Raw genomic sequence first — 26,401 nt, 5'->3', positions numbered from 1 at the left:
TTCTTACGCTTTTTGTTTTCCTGAATCAATTAAACTCAGTGTTTTTCTCCATTATCCCTAGCCTTGTTTATGTTTTCGTCGCTATCGCAAATTTCTATGTTATTTTCTCTACCATCATCAGCTTTTTTACGTTTTTCTCGTGAATCGCTGGCTATCGTGTTATCTTCTCCATCCACTAAACTCTTCAAGCTTTTCTCCACAATCATAGCCTTTTACGCCTTTGTTCCACCGTTGCTGCGAGTATTTTTCTTCATCATCACCAGCGTCTTTACTGTTTTGTTCACCATCGTGAACTTTTTGATGTTTCGCTTCACCGTCACTATCTCTTTTACGCTTTGTTCCACCACCATTAGCATTTAGATCGCCTTCTTTACTATTGGTGGCTTTTTCAAGTTTTGCTTCACTATCACAATGCCTTGAATTGTTTTGTCCATCATTACTTCCGTTTTCATTGTGTTCATTATCCCAGGAATCATCAGATCCTGCAAAATAAAACTGCTATGAATACATTGGCATGAAAAGCAAGTTGGTGATGAAAATAAAAATTACTATAGAAAGGCTGAAGCAGTCTACTTTCAATGATTTGGCTACAAAATTTAACATTCTTCCCTCGATATTTGATCGGTAGAGAGCACAAAAAATGCGATGAAACTTTCAGAGGACGCAAAATAGTAAAAATTAAGTTACGTTTGGCAGAACAGGCATTTAAACAGAATGCTGAACACAAAAACTGCCAAAGTTGCCATAGTAATACAAAAACAATGCTATTTTAAACATACGTTTTTGATAGCTAACTCACAATCAGTGTCGTCACCAGTTCGATAAGTGAGTGGGACATTATTCATATATACATGCTTAAATACTTAAGAAATAATTGATTTGAAAAGAACATAATAGGGAAAAAGATGAATATATTAATTAAATCCCCTCACTGATACAGATGGCGACTCCACCGCTACCAATGACAAAAATATACTTAATAATGACTTGTTATTACACACTGTTACTTGATGTAATGTAAAACAAACCAGTTTTAACATTACTCATGGTTAAATCTAACTATAGCTTCCAATTTTCAATTGAAAACACATTGCCAACGATTATTACGTACGCCCGTTTGCAGTTTTTATAATACACATATTTTCACACAAATAACAAGTATGTTTTTCATAAAAATCGCTGAAAAAGTAACGGTAATAGTTCGTATAATTAGCTAATTGTTTACTCTATAAATAAATAAGTCGATAAAGTCACACATAAAAGTTAAAAATTAATTTAATTTTTTATATTTAGTCCATTAATTTCAAAGCAAAAATATTCATTAATCATTTTCCCAGTGATCAAATACCTGAATATTTGTAAAGGAGCAATAAAATTGGGCTGGCTATATTATACATGCAGTTCAGGGAGATTCCAGCAAACTTGGGACAACCACAGAAAGAGTTACATTGCTCCAGGTATACACTCATGTAAACATTAATCAGTGAATCAAGATTCTCAACCAAAACTTGGTAAAATTTAACGCTCTTCCAAAAGTCCAGTTGTGAGTCTATTCAACTCAAACCCACCAACACTGAACTGCCAGCTATAACAGTCCTGTTTCATATGATCCATTGACAAACCTTGCCCATCAGTTACACTACTTAAGGAAAGGAAACTCACATACAGAAGACAAACAAGGAAACTAAAGATGATAGGCATAAGCACTTTCTATTATGTTGAACTATATGACATTGAGAGTTTTAAAACGGAAGAAGTGATGAGTAAATGCATAGTTGTAAGCGGAGATAACAACGGCCATAATACTTAGCTAAATTCCTACTTGTATGTTAATATTGTCAAGCCAGACAAATTAGATGAATCATACAGAGCATATGCTGTTGATAACCAAAGCAACATATCTCTCATAAGTCCCAAATTAATAGACAAATTAAGCTCGTGGTAGATGGTTCTGATGTCCGTCCAGTAATAAATTCCGTTTCGAATGGTGGAAAAGCCCAGCTGAAGAGGTCAGTTGAATTTTAGGGCTTGACTGACGAGATGAAAAGGTTTCCTACCTGCTTGCGGGCATATAATGATAAGTCGTGACGCGACAAAACCGTCAATAAAAGTTGAAGCCCTGAAAGGCCATAATGGTGCACACTAATAGAATGCTTCACTTATATCAGATCTCATCATGACAAATTTTGAAAGTCATTGGTTACTTTAAATGACGCTGATAAAAAAGAAGTTTCAACATCTAAAATATTACACGATATTGATAATCACACAATTCCACTTATGAATCGATTGAAATCACATAACCTAAAGTGCCGTTAAATGGTGAAGATGGAATATTGCCCCGCATAATGAAAAGACGAACAAAAACATATTTGAACATAGAAAATGGCTTCAACTTATTCAAATGGTCATCGATTTCCGTCATGTCCACCTCTTAAGGAAGAGCCATTTCAGTAACAGCGACCTGCAGAGTTGAGAAAGACGTTAGCTGATTAAAAACACGTGGAGAGATCAGAAACTTTCATACAAAATCTCAACATCCACAATGTCCTGGCATTTGCCCTATCACTATTCAACCAAGGTGGAAAATCCTGAGGAGACGAAGGAGGCATGTCTCTTACCCCACCTTTTTATGACCACGTCAAGACAACCATCCTCTAACCCTGAACCACCTAGTCAATCCCATCTCACTCTTCAAAACGGATTTGTGACTTTGTTGTAAACCTTTCACCAGCAAACACGAAAGGTCCTTGCTATGTGAAGATAGTAAATCATAAAACATGTCCTACAGTACACGTGTAAATAAACCTTAGTATAGTGCCTTCGTATTCTTTTTAAACTTGCAACGTTATGTTCAAGTGTCCCAACTCGCTTATCTTCTCAATCCACCTCAAACACACGTGTCAAAAATACGAGATCAAATTGCAAAATTCGGACAATCAAATGGACGGACATAGTAATGTATATGTAGAATAGTGGCAATAAAATAGAAAGAAAGTGCACTTGGGGCATTTGTAAATCTCGTTTTAGAAATACACAACGACTTAATCGTTAAGGAAGGTGTAAGAGTATATAAAAATCATTTTCGAGAGCGACCAACTGTATATACTAGCACTGATTATGGAATAATTAGCTTGCTCAGTCACAAAATTTCAGATAAATCATCTGCGCATGCGCAGTCTGCTTGAGCATGCCTAAACAACTCCACAAACTCTCAAGTTCATGGTCATGGCAATGACCAACAGTATGAACTAGTACGATTATGGAGTAATTAGCTCGCTCAGTCACAAATTTTCAGATAAATCATCTGCGTATGCGCAGTATACTTGAGCATGCTGCTCAAGTTCATGGTCATGGCAACGACCAACTGCATGTACTAGCACCGACTTTGAAGTAAATAGCATGCTTAGTAACAATTTAGTACAGAAATCATCTGGGCATGCGCAGTAGGGACTTTAACAATACCACAACATTCGTAAGCCTTTAAATTTATGTATATATATATATAAAGCAAAAACTTCATATAGTAGATGTAAACTAGCAGTGGAAGCTGGGTGCGAGTATGCTGGGAAACTGGGAAGCAGTATGCAGTGGCTTAGGGGCCCACACTTCGGTGGCGACCGCACTCTCCCTGCGTAACCCGAGCAAAGCCTATCGCAGTTGATCTCGGTGTCTGATGGGCGGAAGCTTGCTATTGCATCTCCCAAGTAGGATAGCGTGGAGGGGCCGAAATCTCTTACCGAAACGATAGCATGCGGCGTTCTAGTGCCTTACGCTTAACAAGGTATCGGGAAGCATGGACCAAAAACGGGGTTTTTTGCTTTTGAATTTTATCTTTTTGTTTATCTCATAAACGAAACTGCAAAGTTTAAAAAAACTTCTGCCTCTTTGACTATACGTTTTTTACATGTTACCTTTTACAATGTAACTTTCTCATAACTCTCTCGTGATGAACGAGAGCCTGCTTATACAATGTAACTCTCATGAACGAAAGCACTCACGTGCTTTATGGAAAAAGGGATCATATACTTTTTTAGTGAAAGTTTTTACAAAGATTTTCTACATAGATAGTTTTTACAAATATTTAATAAGCCAAGCCATCGTCTAAATTGAACCCTTATGTCATAAAATTTTAATTCATTTTGGAGAGTATATTTCTTTTTTCATGATTCAATCTAGAAAGTAACTTCATATATCGAGTAATTTTGCGATTAAACAGTACACTTTTCCGATTGAAAGGACTTCTTTTGATCGCAGAGACAGTCGTCCACTTTGTTACGTAGATGCATGTAGTATGTATTTCGTTGTAAGAACCTACCCCATCAAAGATTATCCAGATCCAATTTTAGCTGCATCGAGCGAAGAAAATATCAAGTCATTGAAGTTTTTCATAGCTATAGTTCAAAATTCTATTTTTACGTATACAACTTGTAAATGAATCTAATTTTAGGGAGATTTCATCCATCAATGATAATAATATTGATAAGTGATTATAAAACAGCGAATCCAATAAGTAGTAAAAATAGCAGTTCAAAATTTGTATGGCTTGCTTTTTAGCGCTTTGTGTAGTTGGAATCCGTCCTGGATATTCTAAATCACGTCGTAAAGGCCAGTAACAATCCTTACAAAAAAGTCATTAGCACGGCAACATGGTAATATTAAAGCTTCCTTTCGATCGTTATGCTTTTTTCTAACCTAATATAGTTCGTATTTACTGTTATGCCTTCTGCCTTCATAAATAATCGTTCTAAATAACTAGAACCGGATTCACAAATACCCCCAAACTCAAAGCATCTCCTAACCATTTTATTGCCACTATTCTACATGAACAATACGATGTCCGACCATTTGATTGTCCGAATTTTGTTACTTGATCTCGTATTTTGACCCATGTATCAACCGTCGGAAAGGTGGAGAAAACGTTACTTAGTTTCTCTTACACAATGCAATAAGTGCATAGATATAACTCAAACTATGACACGATAAGGAAGAAGTATTAAATTTTTTTACGGATAAGCCTTCAAGAGTCAAAACGTCTCAGTATGCCTTGTGTAGGGATAGCTTTATACAGCAGCATTAGCAATGTGCAAGGCGATGCAGATGATAGTGAAAAAATTTATAAAGAAAGTTGCGCAAATCACGTACTTTAATTGTTCGAATACGACAGCAATAAGAAGAAACTCACGAAAGGCGCCATTTACATAAAAGACGCCACATACCTTGTGATTAGTCAAATATAATCTAACATAGTCCTTATTGTTCCCCAGGGGACATAATCATTAGAAAAAGTAGCAATATTCATTTCATAAACCCAGAGGCGGATTATCCAGTAGGCTAAGTGGCCTTAAGTCTACGGGCCCGGGCTTTCAAGTGGCCCGTTGTATCTGGACATAATTAGGACTTGGATGTTTTTGATTTTCCGTGGTAGCTAAATGTGTTTAACTTAGATCATTTACGCTGTTGAAAACCGTACGATCAATTGAATGCACAGAAAATGGCTTTCCTGCTATAAAGACTGTTCAAATGCACATTGCTTAGAACTTATGAAGTATTTGTTTTCCAATTTCCCTAACACTGTCGACAATTTTCAAAATTTTGTTTGAACTTTAAAAAGAACTTTTCCAATTTTTCACGCTATGGGATTACAAATATCACGTGCATCATTAAGGAGTAATCACATGTAAGACATGCAGTAAGTTGAAAAGCTGCCTGACCCTGTAGTCAGGGGTGCATATATCCTGGGGGGCAAGTTCCCCACTTATTTGAAAATCAACAACTTCACATGAGGAAAACTACTATTACACCTGAAATGGCAAGTCTACCCCCCTTTTCAAAACAGATTTAAACTCATTATTGTAGCAACAAATGGTTGACTCATCAGTGGAGTTGGTGCTACCAATGATTAGGCTCATTTGAATTTAACACACAAAATACCAAAGCAGTCACCATCAACTAAACCTTTGAGTATCCATGCATTTTTGACTTATGACACAATTTAAAATAAACATTAAATTCACTGTTATAACTTGTTATAACTTCATAAGTTAGTTACATGACACAGCTTGCAGGGGCAAAACTGGAAGGCTAATAAGGGGGGGGGGGTGATTATTCAAATATTCAGCTCTGTCCTGCTTATTTCCTTTGAAATTAAAATCACCAGCAAAATCAGTCAAGCACAGCTGAATACCTGAGTATTCACCCCACACACACAAATTAACATTCTACTTTCACCCCTGACAGCTTGATTGAAATAATTTAATATTTTTATGATTTGGCAGGGTTCATGCACTTGAGGCATTAAAAGCTTACTAATTTTCCATAAACTTGCCAGCCTTAAAATATATCAGTGGGATTTATTGTTATTTAAAACCTAGATTATTCCTTCTGTTTATATTGCACTTAATATTATCTTTTCCCCAGTGCTGTAGAAGCAGGGGAGGAGCCCCTTCTACCTTTGAAATGGGTATTTTTTCATAATTTCATGGCTTCAGCTTCGTCAAGAGAGCTCCCATCTGATAAATTTAGTTCTACAGCACTGCTTTTCCCAACTTTGTAAAATAAGCACATATTCTGAATGAATACGCAATACATTACAAAACTTAAGAATGTGAGAAAATATGAAAAACTCATAAAAGAAATAGCAAGTTTTAATGAAGTTTGAATTTACATGCAGCTAATGACTACCAAGGAGGCAAAATGATGTACGTAAACAATCCAATCAAGCCATCTATAGACTTACAGAGCTCTTTACAAAATACTGTGTCACATATGAGTGTAAATCATTTAATTGTTCACAGATGTCAAACATGTCACATTATCAAGCAAAAGTCAATGTGCATTAAAATGTTGGCTAAATTTTGGAATTGGATTGATATGGAGCTGTGCATTTGGAATCTGGCTAATATAAACTGTACATTTTGAGCAAAATTATACTTCCGGTTTTGAACACACAAGATTATAGTGCTGTTACTTTTACGAAAGCAGGATCTGTTTTATATAAATTCACAAAATCATGAGCAAAAACCGAATCTACACTAAAATAGCACGGAAATAGCACTTTAACGCAAATAGCACTTCAATAAGTAAAGTGAAACCGAAAGTGCAAATTCCAAAATCGAAAATGCTCGATCCAACAATTAGAACAACGATAATTTGTTCCATCAAACCCTAATATGCATAATTGTGACAAAGTCTTAATCGAACTCTTACCCTCTCCCGGATAAACAATTTCTTCGCTGCTACTTCTGCTACTGCTACTGCTACTGCTGCTACTGCTGCTTGAATTAGATTCAGCGTTCAGCGATGCATTTGCAATAGAAGTGCGTTCGTCGCTTAAATCGGCGGCGTTGTCATCCGCTTTTTCGCTTTCTGAAGGAGTTTCCTTCGTTTTATTTTTATCTTCCATAAAGATTGAATCAGAACATCTTAATCATGTTGCAAAATGTATGTTCACTCAGTTCAACTGCCGAAAGATATGAATACAAGGAAATTTTGATTTTCGCAGAACCGTCCTCGGCATTTAAAGCATGTGAGCAATATTGACTAAACTCTGCAATCCAAAGTGGAAGCTACAATTTTCTTTGATTTATAATGAGAACTAGTAATCGCAGATCGGACCCGGAATGGGTGTGATCACTGGGTGTGATGAAGACACTGATATGTATATTACACTGGATAACGCAGCCATGTATAAAATATAGTAAGATAATTGATCCGAAGTTGGCTGATCTGATTATGACCTTCGTGGGGGGTATCGGTTCCACTTTACTATACTTTTGTATTACAAAAATCACAGTTTTTGCGTTTTTATTCGTTCTACAAACTTTTGATTCAAGCAAAATTTTTGTGAAAGAGACAGAACAACCGGCAAAGATCTTTAATCCTAACAAGTTTGTCTTCTTGGCTTTATAATGGCAGAAAATTGAGATGGTACAAGGTCCAACTGCATTGTTTTGAAACAAACTGGATAATATATGATGCTGCTGCTTCTTAAAAAACGTAGAAAAATTACAGAATCCTACTACTGCTACCAAAATTTCATCTGCAATGACGTTTATGGAAGATTGCTACAAATTTACTTATTTAACAACACTTTGTTATTCACATCGCTAATATCATAATTTCAACTTACGTCTTTATTATATCAGTGAAGAAGCAAAACAAATCGACATAGAAAAAGAATCAGAAAGACATTTCGAAGAACAATAGTACGTTGAAAACGGTCTCATCAAACTCTACGAGATGTACATCATCAAAATATGCGAATTAAAGTACCTCTGTTGTCATAAAGCGAAGATAGGTTTTCAACCAGTACGTATGTGAACAACTTCAATATCGATGAATATGTTGACGATATGAATACCTTTGTTCTTACTTTGTTGTAAATTTGCAATTAAGTATTCATCTTCTAAAAATGCCTCGCACGGCTGAAATTGTCTTCGTCTCCTTTAACTTTCAAATTTCAATACAACTTTCCATCTTATTTTTCAGTCGTTACAAAGCCAAAAAAACAGAGCTTCAGGGTCAAAACTCTCTACCGGTTTTCCTCTACATGTCATATAAATTTTGCCTTAATCAGAAGTTTGTAAAAGGAACAAAAACGCGAAAACTGTGATTTTGTAATACAAAAGTGTAGTAAAGTGTGACCGATATCCCCCATGAAGCCAGTAGCAAATGATCGATATTTCGGCTTCAATTTTCGCAAGATTTGCGTAACTTGCGTTATCAAGTCTAATATACATATCAGTGGATGAGCCAGCTTCCGACTTTAATTATCTTACTATATTTTATCATTGAGTTCTATAATAACTGGAGCGGCTAAGTGGACTGGGACCTGACGCCAAAAAAATGGCGGCCAATGGACCTATTTCCGCTGAAATGATCGCTTTGCAGAAAATTATATTATTGACCTCCCTCCTGATGTCTATAGCTAATTATACAGCCTTTTTCAAAAACAAACACGATATCCTTCTTTGGCATTTCTTTTAAAATGCAAACACTTCAATCATTCAATTGTTGAAAATTGTAATGTCCACAAAGTCGCTTTCACTGGTGAGATATTTGTTTTGTTTGTAATTGAAAAGCAACTGAACTTGAAGCCTGAGCGATAAAATCCGACTGATGTTTTTCTATTTATGTTTTTAACTATCAACATACTTTTCCACTTATTTGTTAATGTGTGAAACCGTAAATCTGTTTGCAAAATAGTTTCCCTAACGCGAAAAAGATTCTGCTCTTTTTACTCAGTGGGCAGATACTATGAAGAAACGAACACCCCCAAAGAGTACACATAATGTAGAGCAGAGGTTGTTCTGATCAATTTGGTGACAACATGAAGAGATGATCGGATAGCAAAATGTTACTGGAATATGTTGCAGTACCAGTGCCAACACTATTTCATAGAGGACTATGAAGACAATTGGAAGATGCTATTGACCTGGCAGAGTCTAACTTCAAAATTATAAGGCAGAATACAAACAAAGGTAACTAATTTACAGACTTCCCTGTCCAACAGTTACTTCAACTTGGACTAATTTTATGGATGGAGAAAAAGGAATTAGTAAAGATGCCTTGACCGCTTTGAAAGTAAAGGTCAAGTACCAAATAATGATGACAAGGTTTTGTGTGTCTTGATGCTTGATGAAATGTTATGTAAAACAATCATAAAATTTGTGCTTGTGTCAATATTTATACTGAGATTGATGATGACTTACTGCAACTGTACAATTTTTGTACAACTAAATTGGAAAATAAGGTCAAATCTCTTTATTAAATTATTTTAGTAGAATTGTGTTTGAATATTACTTATATGTAATGCATGCCATATTGAAGCATTAAAGATTCAGTGATGAAAAATTCAGTGCTATATATTTCTTGTTAATTTCAGTTTTTGCTGAAAAAATATTTTGAGCTCATTTACCTGATAAAGTAGAGAATGGACATTTACCATTTGCTTTATCTTCCCCTTTATTAAACCAGGGAAATTCTTTGTTTTTTCATAGATTTGAAATGTTCATAGATTTTTCCAGGTTTATAAGACAATTGCTTAAATTGTCCAACAAAGTGCGAAGATCATATCTTCATTTAATTTCAAACACCGCACTGCGTAAAACATTCATATAACATTCATTTCACGAGAAAACATGAGCCCAACAATACTGACCTGCTCACCACTGTGTGACTTCATAGCTCAGTTGGTCAGAGCACTGCACCGGCACCGCAGAGGTCATGGGTTCGATTCCCGTTGAGTCACCTGATTTTTTCAGGTTTATAAGACAATTGCTTAAATTGTCCAACAAAGTGCGAAGATCATATCTTCATTTAATTTCAAACACCGCACTGCGTAAAACATTCAAATAGCTCGTTTGTTAAAAAAAGCATCCGTCGTAGAAGCCGACAACTGGCGACCACAGTAGACTCGCTTTTAGGAAATTTATGTTTTTACAGTGATTTTCATCATAACATTGCTTGCCAAACATGCTAAATACATTTACTTTTTCCTCACTCTTTCTCAAGGGGGAGAGAGAAATTGTGAGATTTTTAGAAAAGAAGTCAATTTCGGTAAATCTCAGCGGTAATAGAACAAATCCTCCATTTTATTGGCGTCAGCCGCTAATTAAAGCCGCGCTTGAGATAGCCGTTCCAGTTATTATAGAATTAAATGTATTTTATACATGGTGCGTTATCCAGTGTAATATACATATCAGTGGTCGAGCGGCATAAGAAATACGAAAAGTCATTAAAGCCCCTCGGCCACTCCATGCATTCATAATTGCAGCTAGTCAATTGCATAGTCTGAACAATAAAAACACGGAAATGGCAAATAGCTGCACGTATTCACAAAATAGTTGTCAACAACTGCTTAAAACGTTATGTATACAACAGGTTAGCAACATCTAGCTATAAGAATTGTTGGAAGTTAAAAAAGCACCAGTCGTCAATAATACTCAATAGCGTTTTTATCTTATCCATGAGATTTACCTGGGAATTTAAAAGTCAACATCGATCAAAGGAAATCATTTTCCCTGAAATGATATGGCATTTCAAGTTGAAGCTCTATAATACAGGTTTATTACATTGTAAGGCACATTCCCAAGATTCAAAAACTTGATATTCATATTGGAGCAAATGGTAGATTTTGACTTTATTTACGCTACATTAGTAAGAATAACATAACGAACATTTTAATTCAGTGTTTAAACGTCACACATGCACATTGCTGATAGGTTAATAAAGACAGAAATAATGATATACTGTTTTTAGTTACTTAAACGGTTCTCCAATGTTTTTATAGTAAATGATAATTGTTTTCTGTATTTGATGTAATTTAATGATGAGATTTTTGTAAATTGATTTTAAAAATACCTGGCTATATCTGCAAATCTCGCTTGAAATTTAACGAGCATTATCAAGTTAGAGAATTTCAAGCAACTTATCGTCATTAAAAAAATTGTCGAATTAATCAATACTAGTTTGAATTGTAGTCATCACTTTTTTGACATGCAAGCTTCCAAGCCTCAACAGCATGTGCCACAGTAATTTCATCAGGTAAACTCTCCTCAAGATCTTTAATAATTTCACAACCATCTTGTTCAAGCTTTGCATTGATGTACTCAGCTAAACTATATGTTAAAAACGAAAGTTAAAATTTTAGTGGTATGAGCTATATAAAAAAACTTTTTCTAATGAATACAACTAGCTTTCTATTGATACAGTTAAATAAGTTTTCTCGACTTATTAAATGACAAAGTTTGATTGAAAAGTTTTGGAAATGTAAAAAGCAAATGATTGTACACTTTAAACCTTTTTTCATGATTTCGTAATAACTTTTTCATTTATGTAAAGACATGCTTCCATGACATCTTAACATTTTTCCGAGAATTAAATTTTTACAAAACATTTGCAGATATTCGCACATATTCCATCATGACTTGTATGTTACAAAATGTTTTATCACATTTTACGACAAACATTTCTTTTTAAATCAATTTAGCATCGTTTTTTATACATGAATGGGTTGTGTACAACAACACGAGTTTCCATTACGTTAGACAAGGTTGTCAGTAGAACCTCTTGTATTTAGAAAAATTCCTGTAACTAAATCGTGTTCTCCAAACATGCGTGTATTTTTAAATGCTATAGAGTTGGAAATAAACTAGCTACTTAATGAAACGCAAACAAGTAACATTAACCCATACACTTTTTCATGATACAATCAGGGTTTGATAACGGTCGACCAACTATACGATGTAAAAAGTTGGGACATGAAAGGACAGGTTGTAAGTTTAAGAAGCACAAAAAATATTTATGTAAATAGTTTTACTTACGGCCAGTGCAACTGTTCGTCTTGTGCATTTTTTAAAAAGAGTAAAATAAGTTGCAACAATTCGTCAACAAAACGATCAATGTTGATTTTCTGTAAACCACGACTTAATTCAAATTTCATATTTTTGTTCAATGCTGTCTTTATCTTATCTGTTACATCGTCAAATGGTTCCTATAGCAATACCACAAAGATTTTAATATTCCCATATCAACTTTTGCTTGATATTTTAGTGTTACGCACCATATAATCTATACAGTTCTCATACAGTCCATATCAACATAAACTATTTTAAAGGGCTGCATATCAGTAGACATGTTTTTTATTGATGTAATTATGGTAGTAAAAATTAGCTATATTTTCTTTATCTACATAACGATGAAGTATCGCCAGTTTAATTGAAACAAGTAAAAAGCAGGACTCATGTGCAAAATAATCAGACTGAAATGGTCTTAATTGACATTGATTTTATTAGTCTAAAAGCAAAACATACGTATACTATTATATCTGTCAGCGCAATTAATACCTTCACGTAAGAATTACTACGCGATTTATATCAAAATATAACCCAAGCCGAACAAACCTGTTTACGTCTAGTCAATATTCTTGCTCTCTCTAAAGATAACAGTTTCCAAAGCGCAACAACATGTTGAAGTTGACAAGTCTGCTCTGCCTAAAATATAATTTAAGAAACCCTTATAAACACACGGTGAAAGAATACAAACTACTTTTATGGCTTTCATTCTTTATATTACATTAGTAATTTGTTCGGCTGAGAAATAGGCTATACACATAAGCCAAAGTTAATTAAAAACTCAGAGCTATTCAAAGAATTAATTTCGGTCAAGCATTACAAAACTGAGCTTTAACAAACTAATATCGAATTGAACCGCAGACAAAGGCCATTGAAAACTCTTCAAGAATGTGTTTGTTTGATAAAAATGACTTTAGCATACAGTTTTTAATCTTCACAAAAACTCAAAGGTTGTTCATTTTATTTACAAACAGTATAGCTACCTTGCCACTTTTTAAACCGTTTCTAGGATCAACTTTCAATGCTGATTTCATATATTCACTGACAAGCATTCCAGGATTTCCTCCAGCAGATGATAAGAAACCAATGACATTGTGGAGAGATTTAAGAACGTCACAAACATCAGTGAGTTGGTTTAGTTCACTTAAGATCTGATCTTTCACTGGTCGACTAAGTTTAATCTACAAACAGAATAAGAAACCATAGACGTTAGAAAAAATAACGAAATTAAAAAAAAATGACCAAAATCTTGAAAATGAGCTAATTAAATCAGCTAAATTAGCTACTTTTCTTATTAAGTGTACCTGAGGGATCTTTTGATTCAACGCTTTGAAAACAGCTCCATCACAAATATCTTTGCTGAACACAAATAATTCAACCTAGAAAAGCAGAAACTTAATTTATATAATTAAACGCAGAAATAGCTGACAAGACCATAAATTCTCCATCCAATTCATTTATATCCCTTTCTGTACAACATGGATAACAAGAAAAAATTCAGGGAACTAACCAAAGATGTAATTCTAGGCTTTCCTCGAACAAATCTGTCGACAAGTTGTCTTTCTAAATATTTCCAGTTGAACTTCACAACTGTTTCTTCACCTCCTTCACCAACTTTTAGTGAGTAATCACAGTGAGCAAGGACCATTGGCAAAAAATCTCTCTCTGGATCATAGGCAACCAAATGCCCCTTAGTAACGTTCAACAGCGATAGCTCCTCTGAACTACAAAGACGTAAAAAATATTTAGCTGAAAAAAGTGTTGTTCAGGATTAACTACGCATTGACCTGAAGTTAGGCTTTAATCAACGATAAACATAACCTAATTAACAAACATGTCGGCTGCCAAGACAGAAGACTGCTGGCAATGATAATAACTGACTTATAAGCCACAGGAACCCAAAACCATATAAAATGTACATAGAAGCGAATGCGGTTATCACGACATTCACCCTGTCCTTTAAAGATTAGGTCTACAACTGGGTGCCTGATTCGTTCAGAGCGCCGCACAGGGGTGTGTTCAGATGTAGTAGGTATGTTAGCTTTATTGGTAGCTGTTGGTACTTCTTGTTGCGCAGGAGATTTTACAACTGTGGTTTCTGACGCATGATCGTGAGGCTGAATTTGAACTTCACTTGTAGATGGAGGTTTGGGTGCAAGATGCTTCGTTGACACAGTTGTCTCCCTACCATCAGGATAACGTACAAAGGCATAGTGAGGGTTTTCCTGGAGTAGCTCCACCTCGTCGACTAACGGATCAGTTTTATTTTTGCGAACATGACGCTTGAGGAGTACAGCACCTGGTTCTGTCATCCGAGTAGGAATCGATGCACCCGAAGAAGATCGTCTAGGAAACTTGAACTAGTGCTCGTGAGGTGTCTCATTTGTAGCCGTACAGAGTAAGGAGCGAATGGAATGGAGGGCGTCAGGTAGAACAACCTGCCAATACTTAATATGTAGATTCTTGGATTTCAAGGACGCTTCAACAGCTTTCCATACAATACCGTTATATCTTTCAACTTGACCATTTCCTGCAGGGTTGTAGCTTGTTGTTCGACTTGTGGCGATCCCTTTTCCTCTTAAGAATGCTTGCAGCTCATGGCTCATAAACGATGCACCACGGTCTGAATGAACAAATGCTGGCATGTCAAACAGGGAGAATAGAGTAGTTAAGCACTTTATAACTGTAGATGTTGATATATCTGAGCATGGAAACACGAATGCGAACCTGGAGTATTCATCAACTATGTTCAGGAAAAACTTGTTTCCGTTGTTGCTTGGCAATGAACCCTTGAAATCGATATTGATTCTTTCGAAGGGTTGAGTCGTTTTAATAAGTGGGACTTCCTCTGGCTTGTGATATCAAGGCTTAGATTCAGCGCAAATTTGACATTGGTTTGTGACACGCTTTACCTCGTCCAATGAATAAGGTAAGTTTTTGCTACGAACAAAGTGGTTAAGCCTGGTAACACAAGGGGGGCAGAGTGCCTCGTGGAGGTTATACAGGGAATCTTGAGGTGCAGAAGCACAGGTCGATCTGGAGAGTGCATCAGGGAGTACATTCTCCTTTCCTGGGCCGTATACAATGTCAAAGCTGTAACATGCTAGTTCAAGCCTCCAACGCATGATTTTGTCGTTCTTTTGGTCGGTTCTCAGAATGAAATGTCGCCCTGTCAGGAAATGTCTCCAATGCCTGATTGCCTCAATGATAGCTTGTGCTTCTTTTTCTATGGCAGCATTCTTCAGTTCACATCCTTGTAGTGAACGAGAGAAGAAAGCGACAGGCCTGCCCTCTTGGCTGAGTGTGGCTGATAGTGCTACCTCAGATGCGTCAGTTTCGACTTCAAATGGTATAGTTTTATCACAAGCAGTAACAAAGGCTCCTTCTACAGTTTTCTTCAAGTTGTCAAATGTATTGACAGCTTCAGGTGACAGAGGGAATGACTTTGAGCTTGTTAGTGGCTTAATGCGGTTGGAGAACTCTGGGATCCACTGAGAGTAGTAAGAGAACAGACCAAGGCACCTGTTGAGTGACTTAGAATCATGAGGCACAGGTAGGTTGCGCAGAGGGCTTAGCCTTTCTGGGTCTAGACGAATAACGCCTTCTTCAATTACATATCCAAGAATAGCAAGTTTCCGAGTTGAGAAGACACTCTTTGAGTCGTTGTAACAGATGTTCTTCCTCTTTGCTGCCGCAAGAAATTGCTCAAGGTTTGCATCATGTTCTTGTTGGTCTTTACCGCAGATAGTGATGTTATCCAAGTATGGAAATACTGCATTGAGATTGTTCTGTTCAACAAACTTTACCATCTCACGTTGAAAACAGGCAACCCCATTTGTCACACCAAATGGGAGGCGTGTAAATTAATAGAGATTGTTCCAGAAATAGCAGCTGGAAGTTGTTTCGACTGCAGCAGCAAGAGTATTCTCTTGACCCTCTCCAGACATTGAAGACTCAGCAGGAACAGCAGCATTGATGAGGGTATTTGGAGTTGAATACGACTCAGAACTCGTCATGGCTGACTCAAGAGATCTAGCCTGATCGAACATAGTTTTTAAGTCGAGTGTTTTGTTTTCCAAAAGTCTTTAGCGTATAACATTTGACTGTAATCCAGCAATAAATGCATCTCTAATGCTCTCTTCACAGTATTGTACAGCTGTGACGTTCTTGAAGTTACAATCTTTGCTTAGTGACTTCAGGGCTTGTAAATATTCGTCTAGTGTTTCTGTTGGAGCTTGTTTCCTAGTAGCTAAAAGATGGCGAGCAAAAACTTCGTTTTTCGGTTTGATAAAGAGATTCTGAAGTGTTTCAATCCATGTCTTATAATCTTCACAATCTTCTATGTGTTGAAAGATGCTTGGGGAGACGAAATTTGATAATACTGCAAGTTTATCCAAACCTTCTTTTGGCAAAACGGCCATGAAGTTTTCAAACGTACGTTTCCAATGAAGCCATTCTTTTGCCGCTGTTCCACTGTTTGGATCGGTTTCTAGCCGCTCTGGCCGTAAGACTTTATCCATTTCCCCTTGAAATTATCGTTGATTAAATTGTAGTGAAGGATTAACTACGCATTGACCTGAAGTTAGGCTTTAATCAACGATAAACATAACCTAATTAACAAACATGGCGGCTGCCAAGACTGAAGACCGCTGACAATGATAATAACTGACTCATAAGCCACAGGAACCCTCAAACCATATAAAATGTACATAGAAGCGAATGCGGTTATCACGACAAGAAAGATAGCAATGAAATATTTATTAGGTAAATCTGCTGTATAATGCAATTCGTGTTTCAGAATACATAACCAGCCTGAGGAATAAAAGTAGCCCTTTTCTTAAAACATAAAATTAAATGAAGTTCTCACCAGTGATGAATTCTAACAAAATCTTGAAAGTTTATCTTACTTTTATCGTCCTTCAACAAGCTTTTACATCGTCCAATAAAATTGTTATGTAAAGATACAAGGTAATTTGTCAGTGCCAAAGAACACTTTCCAAATCCTTTCCACGAAGGCAATAACATAGAAATCGGAGTAGCGTTGGTAACTTCCTTCTCTCTCAACTCTTTTGAAATTCCGTAATGACCTAACAAGTCAATTAAGACAGCTGCAGAAATCTTCGTGATACAAACAAAGTGATTTCAGATATTACTCAACAGAATGCATTAGTTAACACTTAATTAGGTAATGATTTGTCAACCAATGTTGCTCTCATGCATTAAAACAGCTGAAGAAAACACATCAGTAAATGAAGTAAATAAATTGAATAATTCACTCTACATAGCATCAACCTTAACTCAACTTTTATTTTGTCACTCACCATCTTGTGGAATACATGATCTAATGATTTTCCAAGCCATATTGAAACTGTTGATTAAGGACTTCACATGCTGTTTTATGTCAGGGGCTACAAACGAAAAAGAGAAAATCAACTTTAAGGACTATTTCTTTGCCATGAAAAAGTATTTAATTGATCAAAATGTTAGACAAAAAAAAATATGAATGATTTCAATTCTATTCCCTTTATCTTGACGTCTTAGCTATATATTTCTCTAAGAGAACATTTGTCTATTCAACAGACCTTAGATGCAAGCTACGAAGAAAGATGAATAATCTTGACAAAAACATGTTACAGCAGAAAAGGAACACGCATACGAATTATTGGTATTTTTAAGTGCAAGACGTCAATACAATGGAAGAAAACCTTTTGTTTAATTAATATTGACAATATGAATACTTGTTTAACCAGACATGCTATATACAGAGCATCCATTAACATCACAAATCAAAAGTTATTCATTTTTAACAGCAAGTTGAGATTTACTGGCAGCAAAAGTAGTCTAACTTTTATAACTTAAAATAGAATAGGGATGCATGTCAGCAATGTAAATTATACAGTTGATAAAACGTGAAATAAAGGTGAAAAAGAAAAGAAATAAAGTTTAGCTAAAATAGGAAGGATATTTTATAAAAAGATGTATTAACCATAGAACAACAAGAGCCATAGCTATTCTACAGCAGTAATGCAATTTACTGAAGCAAATCAGACACGCGTTTAAACAAAAACAATGTTTGGATGTACCTCTTTTATATAAGTCTCCAATAGTGTATTTTTCAGCTTCATTTCGATCTAAGCAACGATGAAACTTTTCAAAAAGAAAACGTTGCAACTTTATGATATCCGGAAGATACTGAAGGGCACGAAGATGACATTCCTAGAAAAAGAAAAAGTATAGAAGTTTGTACAATGTATATTTTAAAATCATTAACTAGTGATCCTGGGCCAGGGTAAAGTTGCAATTTATTTTATATTAAAAAAGTAAAGCGGTAACAAAAATTCTTGTTGTAGACTGATGTTGAGAAGTCCTGAACTAATCATAACATATTTTCATGTTTGTAAATGTAGATCGTCCAGGTTGGTATAGTCCTGAGAATGACTGTTTTTTGTTGTTGTTGACTGACGTTTCGACAACTTTAGCGGTAGTCATCTTCAGAGTCAAATGAAGAGTAAACGTCAGGATAGCCGTATTTGTTATCTGGTTCGTACGTCATTGTATTGTGTGTACAGGAAATGTGTATTGTCATTGTGAAGTGAAATTTTTTATTTTTTAGATGTGTGATTTAGGTGTGATGTTTTTAGTTGTAATGTGTGGGTGTCAATTGCGTATTGTCATTGTGAATTACGGTGAATCACATATGATTTGTACACGTCTTGTTAATGTTCTGATTGTGGTGGCTTTGTGTGATGTAGGGTTGTAAGATGATTGGTCTAGTAGTCGGTCAGTATGTGTTGGCTTGCGATAAACTGTTGTTCGTAGTTTTTGATTGTCATGTTTTACCAAACAGTGGAGAAAAGGAAGAGTTCCGTTTTCCTCGACAACTTTGTTACATTGTATGTGGCTGTTCTGTTTGTTGATGTGAGTGTGAAAGTCATCAATCTCGTCTGCATGTAGTGCTGTGATTGTGTCATCTACGTTGCGAAACCAAAAAGGTTTCCCGAGTTCAAACCATTTACTTTATTATGTCTATTTTCATTAAATATTTTCTGCATTTTAGTTGTTTTATTCTAACAATAAATTAATGGTTCTTAGAATAGCTACTTACACGCTGAAAAGGACACATGCATTTAGTTTTAAATCTGTCTTGTTCAGTAGCCTGCAATAACTGTAATTCTTACATAGAAAGTAGCTACACCTAGCTAAAATTAAAGTTTTATGAAAGATCAAAAATTAAAAAAAGTGAGTAACAGATTAGCGACGTTTGCACATTACATTCAAATTCATTGTAAAAGAAATTAAGCATAACCTTTTTCAAAAATTCATCAAGTACTTTACACTTGTCTGTTGGCACTGTGACACCTTGAGAATATTCTTGGTATTTGAAGGACAAATGTTCAATTGTGATTTTCTTACGATTTCTCCAAAGCGCTGGACATGAGGGATCGAGTTTTGTAGCGACATTGGAGCTTGGTTCATCTAATTCGTTGATCAATTTCATTAGCCGATTATTTCCTGGAAAAAGTGATGGAAAAATGTTTTGACCAATTATCTAACTCTATGTTTTGAAGAACCTGCATTATACTTTAGCATAAAAATATACGAATAGAAAGTAAAACGTAGCCAAACTTCCAAATTGTCATTAAATTTTAAAATAACTTTGTTCTCATAATAAACGTTTTACAAAATGAATTGCTTTGATTTAATTTGCAAACTCATTATAAAGAAGCAAAACAGGAAAAACTTATTGAAATATATAATTCTGAACATAAAATTTTATACAGCACATCTAATTGCTTAGACACTGACGATAAAATCAAGACTAAAAGTATTAATAGAAGTGTCACAGTTTCGTGACTGCATTTCATTTGAAATTTCAACATCATCTTGTTACGATTCCATGGGAATTTCGCTTCATTTTTCTTTCCAGAGATATTGATCGTGTTTTCATAGAAAATAATCATGCTCATCATAATGCGAGATATTGATCGTGTTTTCATAGAAAATTATGATGCTCATCATAATGCGAGATATTGATCGTGTTTTCATAGAAAATAATGATGCTCATCATAATGCGAGATATTGATCGTGTTTTCATAGAAAATAATCATGCTCATCATAACGCGAGATATTGATCGTGTTTTCATAGAAAATAATCATGCTCATCATAATGCGAGATATTGATCGTGTTTTCATAGAAAATAATGATGCTCATCATAATGCAAGATATTGATCGTGTTTTCATAGAAAATAATGATGCTCATCATAATGCGAGGTATTGATCGTGTTTTCATAGAAAATAATGATGCTCATCATAATGCGAGGTATTGATCGTGTTTTCATAGAAAATAATGATGCTCATCATAATGCGAGATATTGATCGTGTTTTCAAGAAAATTATGATGCTCATCATAATGCAAGATATTGATCGTGTTTTCATAGAAAATAATGATGCTCATCATAATGCGAGATATTGATCGTGTTTTCTTAGAAAATTATGATGCTCATCATAATGCGAGATATTGATCGTGTTTTCATGAAAATTATGATGCTTATCATAATGCGAGATATTGATCGTGTTTTTAGAAAATTATGATGCTCATCATAATGCGAGATATTGATAGTGTTTTCATAGAAAATAATGATGCTCATCATAATGCAAGATATTGATCGTGTTTTCATGAAAATTATGATGCTCATCATAATGCGAGATATTGATCGTATTTTCATAGAAAATAATGATGCTTATCATAATGCGAGATATTGATAGTGTTTTCATAGAAAATAATGATGCTCATCATAATGCGAGTTATTGATTGTGTTTTCATAGAAAATAATGATGCTCATCATAATGCAAAATATTGATCGTGTTTTCATGGAAAATAATGATGCTCATCATAATGCAAAGTAATGTTGCCCGACTATATTTTTCATTTACATTGTTGAACATATGAAGAAAGAATTGTTTTTCTAAATTGAAGCTGCTTTCTATAAAACATATAGAAAGATTAAAACCGGCTTTCAAGGTTCTTCTTACCCAGTCGTTCATCGCTGACCATTTTACCTAAGGCATCTTGCAACAACTGTGAAACAACCTTAAAAGAAAATATGTTACTGTAACACAAATTGTTTAATATTTATTAAATACCAAAACGCAAAAAACTACAAAATCACCAGTATAAGATGATCATTTTCAGATTTTCTGTTGTTTTTTTTTCATTTTGTCTACTTGCCTGGGGTATTGGTTAGTAAAAAAACACACGATAACTTACTGATAGAACAGGACTAAGGTAGGTATTCATAAATGCATCTTCCCAAGCTTGTCTTGACACTTTACTGGTCAAATAAGATTGAATGGCATTGATATTTCCTAACGATGGCAAATTTAGACAAAAATTATCACCCGATCCAAACGTTTTGACAAAAAAGATTTTTTATGATCAATAAACAATTGGATTTGTTAATGGATAGCCGAAAGAATAGGGGTTTGTGTCGAGTCATGTATTACAAAAGCAAATGTAAAAACTACTGAAATATTTTAAAGTGAAGGTTGCTTCTTAGGATTGAAACTGAATTGGATGGACTTTATATTTTTGAATATAATGTTGCCTATTGGTACGTTATAAAAGTATTGTATATTTTCCTTCACGATTTTAGTTGTGACCAACCAAAGTACTGATATTTCTCTTACTTCGCAATGAACGTTTTGTTTATTACAATTCAGTACACAACGTGGTCGTTGGTCACATAACTTCTAAAATCATGCATGAGTAACGTGGTGAAAATATTTCTTTTAATGATCTCCAAAAACAGTAGAAAAGAAAGAAACTAAATTTTAGATAATGTAATAGAAAATCAAAATACGGTAAATCGTCAGATGACTGTCTTGGGAAATTTTAATATAAACTTCAAAAATTGTAAATAAAGTTGATTGATGGTATGCTGCTACAAAACAAAATCAGCAAACGCGTTTAAAGTGGTATGTTTGACAGGTTTATCTGTTAAATTTTACCAGCCAGTGTAAACTGTTTTTTAATTTGTGACACAACTTTTAATTTTTCACCAAAAATTTAGGCCCATTTATAATAACAAAAAAAAAGAAACAAACCATGATTATTTTTTACGATTTGTACAAAAATAAGATGGATGATCATAGCAGCTTGTTCAATATTTGTACCAACAAATCTTGCAATGCAACGTAGATCATTTTCTATATGATCTTTTATGAATTGAACAACGTTATTAACAGGTGGTTTGATAATAGCTGAAATATTCTAAAAAATTATAATCATAGAAAAATTATAGCATTGGAAAACTTCAGCATTAATCTTAAGCTACAATAATGAAAAGTTTGGCTAAAAAAAGCTTACACTAAAAATGTGTAAGAAACAGCTGGAACACTAATTCATGTTCTAATGATTCTCATGTTCTAATGATGGCTTTGGAATAGAAGCCATTGAATCTAGTTGCTTTCGACAGAATATGTTAAATCTTGAGCTGGGTTAGAAATTAAAATGTATATAAAATATGTCGTAAATCCACACTTATTCAGTTTGCTTAGACATGAATTGAAATAAAATCAATTGAAGTTGGCATCAACTTTAACACACAGTAATAACGAATGAATTTGTGAAGGAATGAAATTCATTTAAATGCATACCACTATTTTACACTTACCTGAATTTGATCGGGAGTTGTTCCTAACAACATAGCCACATGTGTCAAACAACGTAAAACACAACACGATAATGGGTTCAAATTTCTTTGTGCACTTGGAGGTTGATCCTGTGCACGTCCTAGAATATGACCGGTACTACTTCGATCTGCACTAAAGGAGATACGGAAACTACGTAAAAATACGAGCAAACAACGACAAAAGAACATCATTATTTTAAAACTATCATTAGTAAAATAATACGATTAAAGCTAGATTTTAAACCCGATTGTACCAATCAAAGGCAGAAAAAAGGTAAAAAAGGACAACCAACACATGTCAAGGTTTTTATGTTAGTTCTAAGATTCTTACGAAATACAAAACAAATTTATGCAAGCATGCAAAGACTAACCTCGATGCCTGTCTATTATCAGCTGCTAGCCTATGATTTAACCCTCCTATAGGAACACCACAAGTTGGGCAATTATATGCTTGGTTTGGAAGTCCACACTACATTGATTGAAAAAAATAACAGTGTTTAAAATGTACAAACACAAAATGTGTTACAGTTTTCAATTTTTGCCTTTGCATAAATATTTTACATAAAAGGTAAAACCAGGAGCACATTCAAAAAAAATAATTGCGCACAAAAACATACTTATGTTAAAAGAAACTTACATCAGTGATGACATAACGATGTCCGTTAATGCATTCTGGAGGGGTAAAAAAAATTACAAAAGTGTACATAATACCACCATAGGTTAAGTATTAGAGCATCTTATGCAGAGTCAATCTCTATAACTTACCATACCACGAGCCTGGGCCGACGCCCATGACCTCGGGACCATCATCTTGAGGCATGGTGGGAATAAACGCACTCTTAGAAAGGAATTCCATAAATAAAAAACTGTCATCTGTCTTACTAATTATTTCACGTCGTTTCTGACAATAATCAACACTAAATTGTACATCTATGTTAAATAAAGTGCTGTTAGTGACGGAAATTACTGCCACTAAGGTTGTTAAACAACACCAACATTCCTTCGCAAAACTCAATTGGACAATCTACTCTATACAGTCATGAAAAGATACTCCCGAATTAAATTAAAATAGAACTCATTAATAATTTAAGTTGGTCACTGTTATGTTTATATTTACGATTATATAAATGAATATTGTAAACACATACCCTCATTGATCCTGGATTGAATGCAAGATTTGAGAAGGGAGCCAAAAGTTGATTATTTGGAAAGCAACTCATAACAACAAGGAAATGAATCAAGATTTCATTTAAACGTCTATCATTTAAGGTTTGGTCACTGTACAGCTGAAGTAATTGCTGATGAGGACTGTTGTCAAAATTCACCAAGAGATTCTTCGCAAGAGGTAGCTTAAAGAGATTTAAATTGAAATGGCTTGAGTGTTAAGCATTAATTGTGTTCAAAAATCAGCTTATATTCCAAAAAAAATTACAACATTTCCAAAATTAATTTTGCACTTCCCAAAACAATGCATGATCCATAATACTTAAATTATACTCAGAAAGTAAAAAAGAACTGCTCAAGATTTATCTTTTAATATTTGATAGTAATGAATAGTGCACGTGCAACAACTGCCAACCTGTAACTAAAGCACAACAAGCAATGACGAATCCACTAGTTACTACACTTTTATTTTTTGCATAGTGTAAGTGATATCTAATGTTTTGGCATTTTGTTCCACTGCTACCCTATGAAATTAAAGTTTTTTGCAGAGTAATTTTTTTAACTGCCTGTATATAAGATTCCAAAGCATTGTTTCTGCACACAAAATACCTGAGTTGCTAAAACCTGACATCCAGTAAGACATTCATCGAGTTGTTCCACAATCTAAAATTAAAACTATATTAACCATTCATACGAACATAATAACAAAAAAAGTATTTTTTTATTGTATAAATAATGTTTCCTGACCAACACTCTTTACAGAATACATTTACCTATGACAATGTATTTTCCATAATATTCAAAAAATATGTCCATATATTTTTCCGTAAAGATTATACAAAATCTTTTACGAAATTTTCAATTGCTAGATTTATGGACAGAAAACAAGTTTCTCGATCTAAAAAATCGATTCGATTCGTAAACATAAAGTAAGTAAGAGCAAGAAGTAAAAAATCATCTTCCCAATTACAGAGAAGGTCAGGGGGGGAGAAAATCCTGCAACATAGTCTTTGATAAAGATCAATAAATATACCTTTGAAGGAATCCGATCTTCTACGTTTTCAGTGGAAAAGTTGGTCATTATTTCGCAATAAACTGCAAGTAGAATATAACATGACTGTGCACGATCATCACAGGTCATGTTCTAAAAAAATAAAATATAACAAGTTTGTAACGTTACTATGGCTGATTTGACTAACTGCATTTCTCTCACAGAAGAAAAATCTTAGAGATCTTCAATTCAGCAGATGATTGTAACTCCAAACAAGTATAGGGCATAAATATTTTCACAGCAGTCATTCGATATTTTACAAAATAAGCCTGATGCTCTAAGACATTTTGAAATAGTTTGTTGTTTTAAATGTTATGTTGAAAATGTTGATAGCTAGGCAAATCAAAACCTGCACATAATACTAATCACAAATAGAGTAAACGTAAACATCAAATTCATTGAAGGAGTGTAGGTTTGCTCAACTATATAAATATCATATCAAAAGAAACATGATTTCAGCCTCAATTTTATATTATGCTGTATAAATATACATTGGCCATGTGAAAACAATCTTGTTGTTATAAGGAAAATAAATTATCTTACCCTCAAGATCAACTGTGTGTCTTCATAATTTGATGTTATTATTGCTTTGCCAATAGCTTCTCGTACTGTACGATAATTGTCGTGATGGACCATGAAACTGTCTGGTCTTTTGTCACGCTCCTATAGATATGGACATGCAAAAGACAGAAAAGTCAAAGTTTTTTCACATAGTGAATATACAACAACAATCATTCTTTACTTTTTTAAACTGCTTCGAAACGTATCAGAAAGCATGCAACTTCAACATTGTAATGGTGGCCTTGTACATAAGCGTGCTATATCTAAGCATATCATATGATAAATTGCTAATTTGAATTTGAAGATCAAATATTTGACATCGTTAATAATACAACTTATTTCAAGAATAAAACAAACCACACAAGTACGTATAAAATAGCTAATAAGTGAACAAGTGGTTACCTCAGATTGTGGAGGCAAAATCCATTTCAATTCTTTGATCTTACATCTTTCTTTAACTCCATCGAAACCATTTAGATCATTATGGACCAACTGTTTTAGTAGGAATAACTGAAGAGCATATTCATTGTCACATAAATGTTTAGCTGCTTGGATGCATTTTCTAAGTTCCGCATTG

General features: G+C 34.5%; 2 protein-coding genes across 2 annotated transcripts; both read right to left on the bottom strand.

Moving 5' to 3' along the window:
* Positions 1–159: 159 nt before the first annotated feature.
* On the bottom strand, positions 160–7,497 carry LOC124454949 (suppressor protein SRP40-like). Its single transcript, XM_047005700.1, has 2 exons — positions 7,210–7,497; positions 160–482 (listed from the first exon to the last, which is right to left on the bottom strand). The coding sequence occupies exons 1-2, from the start codon at positions 7,403–7,405 to the stop codon at positions 160–162; spliced, it is 519 nt and encodes a 172-aa protein (XP_046861656.1). The 5' UTR covers positions 7,406–7,497.
* Positions 7,498–11,118: 3,621 nt separating this feature from the next.
* On the bottom strand, positions 11,119–26,401 carry LOC124454948 (E3 ubiquitin-protein ligase RNF213-like). The gene is made up of 22 exons (XM_047005699.1): positions 26,227–26,401; positions 25,807–25,926; positions 25,246–25,356; positions 24,822–24,875; positions 24,197–24,397; positions 23,814–23,886; positions 23,686–23,720; positions 23,420–23,517; positions 23,031–23,181; positions 22,462–22,627; positions 21,626–21,723; positions 21,391–21,448; positions 19,663–19,868; positions 18,440–18,572; positions 17,678–17,764; positions 17,264–17,443; positions 13,867–14,105; positions 13,661–13,735; positions 13,340–13,537; positions 12,906–12,995; positions 12,327–12,496; positions 11,119–11,621 (listed from the first exon to the last, which is right to left on the bottom strand). Exons 2-22 carry the CDS (start codon positions 25,897–25,899, stop codon positions 11,468–11,470), a joined length of 2,670 nt encoding a protein of 889 aa, XP_046861655.1. The 5' UTR covers positions 25,900–25,926; positions 26,227–26,401; the 3' UTR covers positions 11,119–11,467.

Source organism: Xenia sp. Carnegie-2017, unplaced genomic scaffold (genome assembly GCF_021976095.1).
Source record: "Xenia sp. Carnegie-2017 unplaced genomic scaffold, XeniaSp_v1 HiC_scaffold_3, whole genome shotgun sequence".
In the NCBI taxonomy this organism is placed as follows: domain Eukaryota; kingdom Metazoa; phylum Cnidaria; class Anthozoa; order Malacalcyonacea; family Xeniidae; genus Xenia; species Xenia sp. Carnegie-2017.
The sequence above is the reverse complement of the archived record's forward strand: the minus strand, read 5'-3'. Positions and strand labels throughout refer to the sequence as shown.

Bases quoted from the DNA above. Each gene is read 5' to 3' on its own strand.
- LOC124454949 (XM_047005700.1), bottom strand. From the start codon at position 7,405: ATGGAAGATAAAAATAAAACGAAGGAAACTCCTTCAGAAAGCGAAAAA. The intron at 483-7,209 runs GTAAGAGTTCGA...TTTATTTTGCAG, and splicing joins AATTGTTTATCCGGGAGAGG to GATCTGATGATTCCTGGGAT.
- LOC124454948 (XM_047005699.1), bottom strand. From the start codon at position 25,899: ATGGTCCATCACGACAATTATCGTACAGTACGAGAAGCTATTGGCAAA. The intron at 23,182-23,419 runs GTTAGTCTTTGC...TATCTCCTTTAG, and splicing joins GATAATAGACAGGCATCGAG to TGCAGATCGAAGTAGTACCG. The intron at 12,497-12,905 runs GTTTGTTCGGCT...GTATTGCTATAG, and splicing joins TATTGACTAGACGTAAACAG to GAACCATTTGACGATGTAAC.